The sequence below is a fragment of the Mangifera indica genome, chromosome 17 (genome assembly GCF_011075055.1).
Source record: "Mangifera indica cultivar Alphonso chromosome 17, CATAS_Mindica_2.1, whole genome shotgun sequence".
In the NCBI taxonomy this organism is placed as follows: Eukaryota; Viridiplantae; Streptophyta; class Magnoliopsida; order Sapindales; family Anacardiaceae; genus Mangifera; species Mangifera indica.
Window position 1 is genome coordinate 12286326 of NC_058153.1, and position 15241 is coordinate 12301566.

General features: G+C 26.5%; 1 protein-coding gene across 1 annotated transcript; it reads left to right on the top strand.

The window, feature by feature from the left end:
* Window positions 1–13604: 13604 nt before the first annotated feature.
* On the top strand, window positions 13605–14672 carry LOC123200265 (receptor-like protein 1). The gene has a single exon (XM_044615408.1). The coding sequence runs from the start codon at window positions 13605–13607 to the stop codon at window positions 14670–14672; it is 1068 nt and encodes a 355-aa protein (XP_044471343.1).
* The last annotated feature ends 569 nt before the right edge of the window (window positions 14673–15241 follow it).

The window sequence follows — 15241 nt, forward strand, 5'->3', positions numbered from 1 at the left end:
GTGCACATAACACTGCTCTATACATACATACATACATACATACATACATACATACATACATACATATATATATATATATATACATACATACATATGAACAAGCTCCAAATGAAGATTTATATAATCATTTTTTTCACAAGAGAATGAAAAGAGAGAATGGGAATGGAAAGAAAATCATGCCTAGAAAATTTGCCAACCACAATTTAAACCAATAAAGATGAGAAAAAGAGGCAATTGATGCATTCACATTGACTCAAAGTCTAAGAAACTGTTCAATTTGTTTCATGGATCAATAAAATATAGCTTTAATTAATGTAATTGTAAATAGATTTATATAGTTATCAATCAATTACATTAACTTGAAAAATAAGATTACATTCACAACAATCTAGAAAAAAAAAATTGATTCTTGTCTAAGGTGGATAACTAAGTAAATTTGAACTTGATGTCCAAAATGTGTTTGGTCTTATTTATAATTTATAATAAATAAGATAATATTAGAAATTTAAGCAATGAGATTACTTAAGTTTAGAAAATAGCTATTGGAAATATAGACCTGCTTAGAATGACCATTGGAATGACTTGTTTCTCTTTGGAACGGCTAAGATGCTTATATACATGCAATAGCAAATTTGTGAAACGACTTGTGCTTTTCTACGACACTTAGAATTATTGTTTTTTGCTTGAAATGATCTTGTTGTGAAACTTTATCATCTAAAATGTCTGTTATTCTATGATGAAATGTCTATTTTATTTATTTGAGAAATTTAAATTAAACATTTTTCAAATATGAGCCACAATGTTAAAATTAACTTAATGCAATCAGTCTAAGTTAAGAGAGATTTCTAAATTAGGTTGTAGACAAATAATACAACTAGTATGTTAGATACGTTATTTAGTTAATAAAGACATGTTTTTTTATTGAATTCCTTTTGATTGTATCCTCATGATAAACCCTTTTTTTTTAATATGATATTTCAAAGAATAATTAAGGCAGTTCATAAATAAAACAATTAGATTCGATTTTGAGTCAAAAAACTTGAAAATTTGAACAAAGAGAAAAAGAAAAAAAACCATTTTTTTAAACTTCTTTGGTTTTGGGGTTTAAAGTTTAAAAGATTCAATATGTTACAAAAACTATTGCTTCTTGTAATTTTTCACAGACTTAGATAATATCCCTATAGTTTCTTTACCATTATTATTAAGGAAATATTTTTTATATTTCAACAGTAGGTGAAAAATATTATATTGAGTAAATTAAAGCATTGGGCCCCCTTATAAGATAATTCTAAACACATAAGTCTTGGTAAATGGTTGTTAAGATGGTGGAGCCTTTTAGAATTCCAAATTTTAACTCATAATGCAATCAATCTCTCTCAAGTCTAGATAATGGTTCTTGATAGACTTGAGAAATTAGAAGTATTTCACTTAATTTAATAAAAAAGTTTAAACTTCAAATATTTATGATTACATCCATGAAAATGAAATGAAATCATGTTCATTATGGGTCATGTCTAATAATTTAAGATTACTTTAAGAAAGATTTAATAGTCCTTTATCTCAATAATCAATGAAATTGTAATGCCTAGCTTTCATAAATTCTCAAGTAGCTGGCTTGACTTGGAAAATGAGACTATGTTCACAACACTGTTAGAAAAAGTTAATAGTATTCTAAGTCAATAGTCAATGTAATTGAAATAATAAAAAAAAAAAAAGAGGCAATTGTTGCATTTACATTGACTCAAAAATCTAAAAAAAAAAATTAAAACGTGAATCACACATATACAAACTCCCAATAAATAAAAAAAGTTCAATTTGTTTTCATGATTTACTATTAAAGAAATTCATAAAATATAGCTTTAATCAATATAAGTAAGATTTTATGAAATAGTTTTATGTTTCTTTAATTACATTAACTAGGATAGTATTATTTGTAAAATAACAATTTACAAATTATTTGTAACTAAAATACAAATTTATAAAAAACAAGTTTTTTTCTAAAATAACAATTTATAATTATTTGTAAATAAAAAAATTAGTTACAAAATATTAAGTTTACCTTTATTTTACAACTAAAAAATTAGTTGTCAAAACATAATTAATTGTAATTAAATTTTTAGTTGCAAAAAATTAATTTCATTTACACATTTCTCGATTAACATTATAGTTGTCAAACAAATATATTTATAACTAAAATTTTAATTGCTAAAATAACCAAAAGGATGAAATAATTTTGCAACGGAACATTTAGATGTCAAAATAAAATTATTTGTAACTAAAAAATTAGTTGTAAAACATTAAGTTTATTTCTAGCTTGTAACTATAAAGTTTAATTGTCAAAATATAATTATTTGCAACTAAAAAATTTGTAGTAGAAAATAAACTTTAGTGGCCTATAATTTTCTTCCACCAAAAAAATGGAGGTTTAAAAAATGGAATTAATTTTTGCTAATTAAATTCATTTTAGTTGTTATAGGTCAGTTTTTGCAACTATTTTTAATTAGAAGTAAAACTATTAATTGCTAATTGTATGTTTTTTCGTAGTGGCTATTACTTCCTATAATTTTATTTTTATATGGTTATACATTATCCCTATATTTTTTTTACTATTATCATTAAGTAAATAATTTTATATAGGAATGTGTATGGCTGATTTGATGTGATTTAAGAATATTTTCGAATAAAAATAAAAGACGGTTTGAAAAAATTTTAAACCAAACAAAACTGCTTTAGCTTTCAAACCAAACAAAAATTAAAAAAAATGCAATTTATTTAAGTTTGGATTACGGTTTGAATATATTAAAAATTATTTACTTTTCAAATGACTATTTCCTACCCAAGGTTTGATGAAATGACATTTTTTCACCTATTTAGTTTGGAAAAGCCAGTTTCCACCTATAGGTCAAAATCAATTGTTAATTTTTATAGTTAAAACATATTTATATTATTTTATTCAAATATTATAATATGTTATTTTGTGGGGTGTCAATGTTATTTTTTAAAAAACTTAGGATAAATGAGTATTTTCCTATCTTATTTGAGAAATTATTATATTTACCTCATATATTTTCAAAATATAACATAATCTCAATAGTTTGTAATACAACATTTACATCCCTTATTTAAAGAAAAAAATTTTTTAGTTGAAATTAATATAAAATAATGTATAAAATTATTTAATGAAATTTTAGGAGTAAAATAAATTCCCATCCATCTATTAACTTTTTTATAAAGTTTGAGGGCTTTCTTTTTTTTTTTTTGTCTCTTCAGAAATTTTATAAAAAAGTTAACACAATTTATTAAGAAATTTAACAGATGGATGAAAAATTTAAGTGTAAAGTGTTTTATACCCCTTTTATATATATATATGCATACACACAAAACTTGAACTTGTGTGATATATGAATTAATGTAAATAAATTAATCTTGATCATGTTTCTCACTTATCTATCAAAGTCAGTTGTTAATTTTATTACTTAAAGACAATTTTGTTATTTTACTCAAATATTATAATAGTATTGTCTTGTGGGGTGTCAATTTTTTTTTTTTAAATTGCTATGGGTAAATGAGTGTATTCCCAATCTTATTTGGGAAATTATCATATCTATCTTATATTTTTTTAAAATATAATATAATCTCAATCGTTTGTAGTATAACATTTACATCTCTTATTTATTGTGTATTTTAGGAATATAATTGAAAATTTTGAAACTATTGAGAGATATACTGAAATTTTAAAAATTTTAGAAAGCCCCAAACTTTTTTCAAATTAAAAAACCCTTAAAATTTCATGAACACCTTCAATATTTTTAAAAATTATAATTTACTCTCAAACATATGATTATATATCATTAACATCACGATCTATATTTGTATTAATGATTTTTTATTATTTTTAATTGAAATTAATTAGGGTTATTTAATAAAATTTTAGGAGTAAAATGTAATTTAACTTTATATTTTTTTTGTCTCTTCGATAATTTTATAAAAAAGTCAACAAAATTTGTTAAGAAATTTAACATAAGGGTGGGAAATTGGCTTTTCTAAGCTTAATGTGTGGGAAATAATCATTTTGTCAAAACTGAGGTGGGAAACAGTCATTTGGCCTAATAAATAATATTGAATTATAATTATATATAACATGAAATGAATATATAAAATACATATAAAATAAATGTGTAAATAAAATAATATATATATGTTATATTTTATTTAATTCTTTGAAATGTAACTGTCACTTATGAATCTATTGAAAGAAATATTGAAATTTAAAAAGTTTCAAAAATACTTTCAAACTTTTTAAATTAACAAAAACACTTGAAAAAATCATTAACACCTCCAAAATTTACAAAAATTACAAAACACTCCCAAGCATAGATTATACATCATTGACACCCTTATTTATATTATAGTTATAATTTTTTTATTTTTAATTGAAATTAGTGATATAAAAAATTATTTAATAAATTTTGGGGACAAAGTGTTATTTGGTTTGAGGGTTTTTTTGCCTTTTCAATAATTTTATTAAAAAAATATGACAAATGTTTTGATAAATTTAGCATATGAGTGAGAAATGGTTTTAGTCTATACATAATATTAAAAAATACAGTTTACAGTTTGGTTTGGTTTGAAAACTTTTAAATTGCATACCAAAATCGTAAATTGTTCTTCCAAAATTTATTAATCGAAATCAAACTGTTTTATGAGCCAAACCAAACCAAAAAAAATAATTTTTGAATAATTCTATCTGATTTTACTATTTGAACTAATTTATACACACCATATTTTGATATTTTAATAGTGGGTGAAAAAGATTAAATTAAATAAATTAAAGCAATGAGCCTCCTTATAAGATTCTTTCAAACACAAGTCTTGGTCAATGGTTCTTAAGGCGGTGAAGGTTTCTTGGAATTCCAAATTTGAACTCATAATGCAATCAATCTTTCACAAGTCCAAGCAATGATCATTGATAGACTTGGAAAATTAGGAGTATTGCTCTTAATTTTTAGAAATAAAAATGTTTAAACTTCAAATGTTCATGATTACATTCATAAAAGTGAAAAGAAATCATGTTCATTAATAGTCTTTATGTCAACAACCAATGAACCTGTATGCCTTGCTTCCAAAAATTCTCAAATAGTGGGCTTGACTTGGAAAATTTAGGCTATGCTCATAGTACTGATAGAAAAAGTTGATAGTCTTTTAAGCCAATATATACTCAAAAGTCTTAGAAAAAAAATTACCAAGACTAAACGTGCATTAAAAATGTATAAACTTCTAATAAATAAAAAGTTCAATTTATTTTCATGATTTACTATTGAAGACATTCATAAAATAGCTTTAATCAATACAAGTAAGATCCTGTGAATTCATTATATGTTTTTTCACATTAACTAGGGTGGTAAATAAGCAACCAGTTTACATTAACTTGGAAAATAAAAAAGTTCACATTTACCCAAGTGATAGGATTGACAATTTTTAACACAACTTGTTAATTCGATATAAAAAAATCGGTTAAGATTAAGTTTTTTTATATGAAATTTATTTCGAATCAACCGATATAAGTCGAAATTAAATTAGAGTGTTAGAGTTCATACGAAAATAACCGATACGATCTGAATAAACTCAAATATTTTGAAGAAATGTTACTTTAATAAAATTTGTTAAAAATAAATTATAGAAATATTGAAAAGCAATATTAACAACAGAAGACAAATTAAAGTTTTAATAAAACCTCAAAAAACCTTAAGCAGATCTCATTTTAGGATGAAAGATTCATGAAGAAAAGCGTTCAAGATATACTTGCATTGGACAACTTCTTCAGTCTTCGTGATTACATTGTTCAATGTTATCAAACTGATGAGTTCATAATTTTCCATCTAAGTTACTAATTAGTAATTACATTGTTCTATAGATTCTTTTATTACTATTGTTATTATTTTTTAATAATTGGTGAAAAAAGATTATATTGAGTAAATTACTTTGTACAAAATACTTTCACAGGAAATACTTCATACAAATAAGATTAATATTTTTAAATTTACAGTGTCACATCTACAATAAATGTTGCTAATTAATCTGTATGGTGAATGAATTCCAAATGAAGATTTATATAATATCTATCTCAATAACTCTTTAATATGAACCAATGTCTATTAACAACTAAACAATTTGAATCGGGCTTCAACTTCATCCTATTGTGACCACAGATTCGCATGGTTAGCGATGTCTATCAATATACTCATAAGATATATATTCTACTATGTTTAAGAGTGACAAATCTTCTATTGATCTACCATAACCTTTATGTTAATCTCAATATGTTCAACCACCACCTTTATGGTTACCATTTTATAACGACATGTTAAGTGCCATCAAACCATATTAATGCTTATATAAGACGGTTTAATGATCTCAAGTTTAAAGATCACATGTACCCATAAGTTAAATGATATATTTCACAGACACTAGAACAATTATTTATACAAAAATCCTTATATTGGGTTTGTTCGGTGAACAGGCCTACTACACCCATGTGTTATATCACGCTGTTGGCAAATAGCTTTGATATGTGAGAACTGTCACTATGATTTGGTGGATTTGTTTAACACTATGATAATCCTATCATTATTTGTGCGTTTGGTTAAAGTAATGTTGAGATTATGTACGTTTCTAAAATGACCATTTAATGTGTACATAAGATTTCCACAATCAATTGTCTGATCCCTTTGAAGCAATTCTACCATTCAAATGACATGATTGTACAAACATAAAGTAAACACATACAATATGAATAATCAAATAATTCATTTTATTAACAATGAATAAAATATTACAAATCACATCATATCCTATTAGCTCTAGGGCACAACCCTAACAATATTTAATAGCTAACAAGTTTGCACAACTGAAACTTATTTCCAAATATCATATGTGATACATATCAACAAGAACTTCAAGTCAAAATCCCATTGGCTTTGAGGGGTTAAAATCTCTCAGAAGTGAATCTTCCAAGTTGGATTGCATAACTTTCTTTTATAGGTTGCTCGATCTTAAGTAGACATGTCAATAAGTCAGGTTGGGTCGGGTCAGACCAAAATTTTCATGACCTGCCATGCCATGGGTTGTGTTGGGTCAATGTTTGCAAAAAATGCAAGCCCTGATGAGCTATGTCAACCCATGAAATTTGAAGTCCCAAGACTCAACCGATAACATGGTAGGTCACACCTCTGTGAGTTGTTTGGCATGCTACCAAAATTGATTTGCATATAGTTTTATATATTTTAAATTTTTTAAAATTTCCGTTGTTTTTAAATTTATTTGCCATTGCTAGGCTGGCCCACAAGCCTTCTCGATTAATTTTCATATATATCTTTCATTCCTCGTGACATTTTAGATACGTTATTTAGTCAATAAAGACATGCTTTTTTATTGAATTTCTTTTGATTGTATCCTCATGGTAAGCTTTTTTTTTTTTTTAAATAACATTTCAAAGCATAATTAAGATAGTCCACAAATAAAACAATTAGATTTGAAATTGAGTCAATAAACTTGAAAATTTGAACAAAGAGAAAAAGAAAAAAAAAAGTTTTTTTAAACTTCTTTGGTTTTGGGGTTTATAAGTTTAAAAGATTCAATATGTTACAAAAACTATTGCTTCCTGTAATTTTTCACAGACTTAGATAATATCCCTATGGTTTCTTTACTATTATTATTAAGGAAATATTTTTTATATTTCAACAGTAGGTGAAAAATATTATATTGAGTAAATTAAAGCATTGGGCCCCCTTATAAGATAATTTCAAACACACAAGTCTTAGTAAATGGTTGTTAAGATGGTGGAGCCTTTTGGAATTCCACATTTTAACTCATAATGCAATAAGTGTCTCTCAGGTCTAGATAATGATTGTTGATAGACTTGAAAAATTAGGAGTATTTCATTTAATTTAATAAAAAAGTGTAAACTTCAAATATTTATGATTACATCCATAGAAGTGAAATGAACCCATGTTCATTATGGGTCATGTCTAATAATTTAAGATCACTTTAAGAAAGATTTAATAGTCCTTTATGTCAATAACCAATGAAATTGTAATGCCTACTTTCCATAAATTCTCATGTAGCTGGCTTGACTTGGAAAATGAGACTATGTTTACAACATTGTTAGAAAAAGTTAATAGTGCTCCAAGTCAATAGTCAATATAATTGAAATAATAAATAAAAAAAGAGGCAATTGTTGCATTCACATTGACTCAAAAATCTAAAAAAAAAAAGATAAAACGTGAATCACACATGTACAAGCTCCCAATAAATAAAAAAAGTTCAATTTGTTTTCATAATTTACTATTAAAGAAATTTACAAAATATAGCTTTAATCAGCATAAGTAAGATTCTATGAAATCGTTATATGTTTCTTTAATTACATTAACTAGGGTAGTATGTTTCGTAAAATAACAATTTATAAATTATTTGTAATTAAAATACAAGTTTTTCCTAAAATAACAATTTATAATTATTTGTAACTAAAAAAATTAGTTACAAAACATTAGGTTTACCTTTCGTTTACAGCTAAAAATTTAGTTGTCAAAATCTAATTAATTGTAAGTAAATTTTTAGTTAGAAAAAATTAATTTTATTTACACATTCCTCGACTAACATTATAGTTGCCGAGCAAATATATTTACATTTAAAATTTTAGTTGCTAAAATAGCCAAAAGGATGAAACAATTTTGCAATGAAACATTTAGTTGCCAAAATGAAATTATTTATAACTAAAATGTTTGTGGTAAAACATAAGTTTTTCTCTATCTTGCAACTAAAAATTTAATTGTCAAAATATAATTACTTGCAACTAAAAAATTAGTTGTAGAAAATAAACTTTAGTAGCCTATAATTTTCTTCCACCAAAAAAATTAATTTTTAAAAAATGGAATTAATTTTGGTGATTAAATTCATTTTAGTTGTTATAGGTCAGTTTTTGCAACTATTTTTAATTAATAGTAAAGCAGTTAGTTGCTAATTGTATGTTTTTTCGTACAATTGCACATTATCCCTATAGTTTCTTTACTATTATCATTAAGTAAATATTTTTATATAAGGATGTGTACGGCTAATTTGATGCGGTTTAAGAATATTTTTAAATAAAATTAAAAAAATTTTAAACCAAACAAAATTATTTTAGCTTTTAAACTAAATCAAAATTAAAAAATATAGTTTATTTCAGTTTATTTTAGTTGTTGATGGTCTTCTAAGTCTATGTAATTGGAATATTAATAGAGTACAAATATGAATGAGAAAAAGGCAATTGTTGCATTCATATTGACTCAAAAAGCCTCAAAAAAAAAAAAAAAAAAAAAAAAGAAGAAGAAGAAGAAGACAAACGTGAATCGAATATGTACAAGCTCCCAATAAATTAAAAAAAATTTAAATTTGTTTCCATGATTTACTATTGAAGAAATTCATAAAGTATAGCTTTAATCAATACAAATAAAATCTTATGAAATCGTTATATGTTTCTTTAATTACATTAACTAGGGTAGTAAATAAGCAGTGTAGTTGTCAACCAATTTACATTAACTTGGAAAATATGGTATAAAATTATTTAATAAAATTTTAGGAGTAAAGTGTTATTTACCCTTTATATATATATATATAAAACTATATATACAAATAATATTGGATATTATTTTATATTAAAATTTTAATTATTTAATTATATAATAATATATTATTATTATTAGGGAAAACATTTTTTTAATAGTTGCTGAGAAAAGATTATATTGAGTAAATTACTTTGTACGAAACCATTCTCAGAAAATACTTTGTACAAATAAGATTAATATTTTTAAATTTGCAGTGTTACATCCAGAATAACTGTTGCTAATTAATCTGAACGGTGAAAAAACTGCAAATAAAGATTTATATAATAATTTTTTCACAAGATAATGAAAAGAGAGAACAGGAATGGAAAGAAAATTATGCCTACAAAATGTGCCAACTCCAATTTAAAGCAATAAAGCGAGAAAAAGAGGCAATTGTTGCATTCACATTGACTCAAAGTCTAAGAAACTGTACAAACGCAAAAATGAAAAGTTGATTGTTGCCTAAGGCAGCATATATGGAAAGGTAGATAACTCAGTAAATTTGAATTTTACGTCCAAAATGTGTTTGGTATTTTTAAATTAGACAAACAAAGTAATTATAAATTATAATAATTAAGCATATATTAAAAAGTAATATTACGCATACAAATTATATTTATTATAAAAACAATCTTTAACAAATTGATGTGAAAATTCTACTTTTTTTTCGTATATATGGATAATATTATTCATTTATTAATTTCCTTTTATTTTAGTTGTTTTATTTTTATTTAATGTATATTTTATTGTTTGGAGACTGAGAGTTGACCAAAGTATTAATACTTTTTAATTGCGTTACTAAAAAGTTGTTGATTTTAAATAAAAGAAGAAAAAATATTTTATTAATGGAAAACACGTGGAAATCCAAGAGAAATGAGGGTCTTATTGAAATATAAATAGAGTGAGGGCATTGTGTTGTGAGTCACAAGAGCTAGCAATATATAGTTTATTATACGGATCAAAAATGGGTTGTAAGTGGATTTTGATGTTGTTAATAATGAAGTTGGTTTGTTTGGGTGAGTGTTGTCTGGATGAAGAGAGAAGTGCCCTTCTGCAACTTAAACCTTTTTTCAATTATTATGATTCTAATCACGAATATCTCAAGCTTTACAATTGGGTAGAGAATTCAGATTGCTGTGCATAGGAAATGGTTGAATGCGACAACATCAATGGCAGAGTCATCGAACTCTATCTTTTTGGAGAAAGTTATTGGGATCTGAAAGAGTCTCGATATCTAAATGCATCTTTGTTTTCTCCTTTCCAACAACTACAGAGATTGTATTTAGATAGCAATAATATAAACAGTTGTGTTGAGAATGAAGGTCAATTGTCTTCCTCCTTTGAACTTTATTATTTCCATATTTAGCATCATATCTATTTTTCTGTTAATTTCTTTACATCTATCTAGTGTCATATGATTTTAATAAAATCTACAAATTCCTTAAAAATTTTTCCTTTGCAATTAAATTGCTCAAAACCTTAGATTTTTGGTAGCCAACAACATATATTATTTGTAAGCATTTACTAAAAATATTGAGAAAGGTCCTCACTTATATTCTGGGAATAATTTTGTGATACATTATAGGATTATATACATGAAGCAATTTATTGGCTTGAAAATGTTTGATCAGTTGCAGGTTTTGAGAGGCTATCAAGGCTAAGAAACTTGGAGGAACTACGTTTAACCAAAAACAAATTCAATAATAGCATCTTATCATCTCTAGCCAAACTCTCCTCATTAAAAATATTGTATCTAGATGAGAATAATTTGAACGGGAGCATTAATATTCAAGGTAATCCATAATTTCAAATATTTGTTCTTTTTCTTTTTTGTTTTGTTGAATTTATGATATAATTAGACATTTTAAATTAAATATATTAAACAGTACTTAATCTTGTGAAATTGTTTGACTATTTTTAGGTTTGAGTAATTTGGAGTATATCAATTTAAGTGGTAACAACCTCAGCAATACAATATTATCATTTTTGAGTGATCTCTCTTCATTGAAATCTTTGTATTTGAATGAAATTGGATTGAATGGAATTATTGATGTTGAAGGTAAGTACGATAAAATTCCTCATGTTCTTATGATCAATTTTTAATCAATTTTGTTTCATTTATCACTAGGAGTATATTCCTTGAAGAATTTAGAGGAACTGGACATGAGCAATAATAAGATTGACCAATTTGTAAACTCCAAAGGTACATAATGATTTCTGTTTCATTTCTTGGTATATATTACATTGAAGATTGTTGATTATAAATTTAGTTTTTTGATGTATAGATCATGGAGGCTTGAAGAACTTGATTATCCTTTATCTAAATGAAATGGAAACCACTAATGCAACTGCCCTTTTCCTATCAACATTGATGTCATTCTCCTCCTTGAAGACGCTTTACCTTTCATATAATAATGTTACTCAAATAGAGATTACTCAAGGTAAGAAATAAGTTAAAGTTATGATGCTAAAACAAAATTTCTGACAATTTTTCAATTACTTATCTAGTGTTATTTTAACAGAGTTGCACAATGTGACCAATGGCTTGGAAGAATTGACCTTGAATTCTAATAAGCTCCATATAAACTTTCCAAAAATTGTTAAAACTTGTCCTTCACTGAAATATTTGTCAATGCAAGGTTGTGAGTTCAACGGCTTCTCAGAAATTGAAGGTATATACATGATTGTGTGACGTGCTATTGAGATCAATTTCCATATATATAACCTAGAGTCATTTTAAATATGTTGCTCTGTTACAACAGAGTTGCAGAATTTGACTAGCTTGGAAGAATTGTACTTGGATGGTTCTAAGCTCCCTAGAAGCTTTCTACAATTTGTTGCACCTTTTACTTCATTGAAAGTTTTGTCAATGAGGAATTGTGAGTTCAATGGCATCCCGCAAGTTCAAGGTAAATAAAAGATTAATTACAATGTGCTATATATTCAACTTTATTATATGTGCAATGAAGTTCACGAAAATTCTTGTCAATATTGTAGGTCCCCTTAATCTACAAAATTTGGAAAGTTTGGACATGGAATATACTACTCTCAACACAAGCTTTTCTAAAATCTTTAGGCCGACAACTTCTCTTAAAACATTATCATTGTCTCACTGCGGACTCAGTGGCACATTGGCTAACCAAGGTTAGTAATTTGCTTATATTCTTTCTCCTCCCCAAGTCAAAATTAGTTATAACTACAATGACCTAATGAGAATATAAAGAAATTACAAGTATTAATACACATAAAATGGTTTTTAATTTTAAGCTTGGAGATTACTATTCTACATTCTATTGACATTGGATTCTTCACAAATAAAAGACATGTTTCATTACAGGCTTCTGTGAGCTGATGGATTTGGAAGAGTTGGATATTAGTTGTAATGATTTAAGGGGTGTCTTACCTCCATGTCTTGCAAATTTGACTTCACTTCGACAATTAAATATATCTTCCAATCAAATTATTGGAAACATCTCCTCATCTCCTCTTGATAACCTAGAATCCATTGAAGTTCTCTGCATTTCAGACAATCTTTTTCAAATCCCAATTTCACTCTATCCATTTTTTAATCTTTCAAACCTCAAAAAGTTCACGAGTGAAAATAACCAAATTTATGTTGAAACAATGTCATATTCCATGACCCCAAAATTCCAATTAAATACCATCAATTTATTTGGTTATGGAAGTGTTGGCCCTTTTCCAAAATTTCTTTACCATCAACATGACTTACAATATGTTGATCTCTCTCACATTAACTTGACTGGAGAATTTCCATATTGGCTATTGCACAACAATACCCAATTGAAATCACTTAGACTCGTTAATAATTCTCTTTTAGGGAGTTTCCAGCTATCATTTCAATCTCACATGAATTTATCAATACTAGATATCTCCTTAAATTTCTTCCATAGTCAAATTCTGATGAATATCGATGCAAAACTACCAGGGCTAATACTGTTAAACATGTCTGGAAATGATTTCAATGGTAACATTCCATCTTCTCTTGGTAACATGAGTTCCTTGCTAAGTCTAGACATATCAAACAACAACTTATCTGGTGAAATACCTGAACAGTTAGTCATAAGTTGCTTCTTCCTAAGAGAACTTATTCTTTCAAACAACAATTTGCAAGGCCAAATCTTCTCTAATAATTTTGGCTTGACAGAGTTACAAAGTTTACAATTGGATGACAACCATTTTAGAGGAAAGATTCCAGAAAGTTTGTTAAATTGCTCTATTTTGCAAGTGTTACATCTCTATGATAACAATCTCTCAGGTAAGATTCCAAGATGGTTTGGAAATCTATCATATTTAGTTGATATAGTGATGTTTAATAATCAACTTGAAGGTCTACTTCCAAAGGAACTTTGTCAATGTCAAAATCTTGAAATTTTGGATCTTTCAGAGAACAATATATTTGGAAGTTTACTGCCTTGTCTTAGCCTTTCAAATATCAGACAGGTTCATTTGTCGAGAAATAGATTAAGGGGACAATTAAAAGATGCTCTCTACATTAATAGTACAACCTTGGAGGTCTTAGATCTTAGCTATAACCACCTAGAAGGGAAAATTCCTAATTGGATCGGGAAACTTTCGTCCTTAAGTTACTTAACCTTAAGTAACAATAATCTTGAAGGTGAATTACCTACTCAATTATGCAATTTGGGAAAATTACGTTTGATAGATCTTTCTCAGAACAATTTTTATGGTAAAATTCCTTCCTGCCTAAATTTTACTGCCCTCTATAAAGGAAATGAGAATGATGAAAGTTTAATTTATGAATTACCACTTTTCGTTGTAGTTGAAGTCATTGAAGTTATGACAAGGGGAGCTGAAGAGTCAATACAGTTCACTACTAAAACTATATCCTACTCTTACAAAGCAAAAATGCTCACATTTATGTCTGGAATTGATCTTTCATGTAATAAATTATTTGGTGAAATTCCTCATCAAATTGGAAACCTTACAAGGATTCATACTCTTAATCTTTCTCATAATAATTTGACAGGATCAATTCCAAAAACATTCTGAAACCTCAAACAGATTGAGAGTTTAGATCTTTCTTACAATAATTTGAATGGGAATATCCCTTCTGAACTAGTAGAGATAAACACTTTGTCTGTATTCAGTGTGGCATACAATAATTTGTCAGGCAAAACACCTAAAATGATTGGACAATTTGCAACCTTTGAAGAGAGTAGCTATGAAGGAAATAAATTTCTTTGTGGATTGCCATTGAATAAAAGTTGCTATCCGTTGGAATCACCATCGTTGGCACCAAAAGCTTCATCAATTATTAAGGGAGATGATAGTAATTTTATTGATATGGACATTTTCTATATAAGTTTCGTGGTGACCTACATAGTTGTGCTTATAGCATTCGCGACAATTTTGTATGTGAATCCATATTGGCGACAGACATGGTTTTATCTTATGGAGATGTGGACGCTCTCTTGCTACTACTTTGTTATTGATCATCTCACACTTTTTTGTCGTTGAATTGTATTGTAATATGTACGTATGTCAACTTTTTATATTTCAATATAAGGTTTTAAAGTCAAGTTATATAATAAATTTGTTGAACCATATAAATGCAGTTT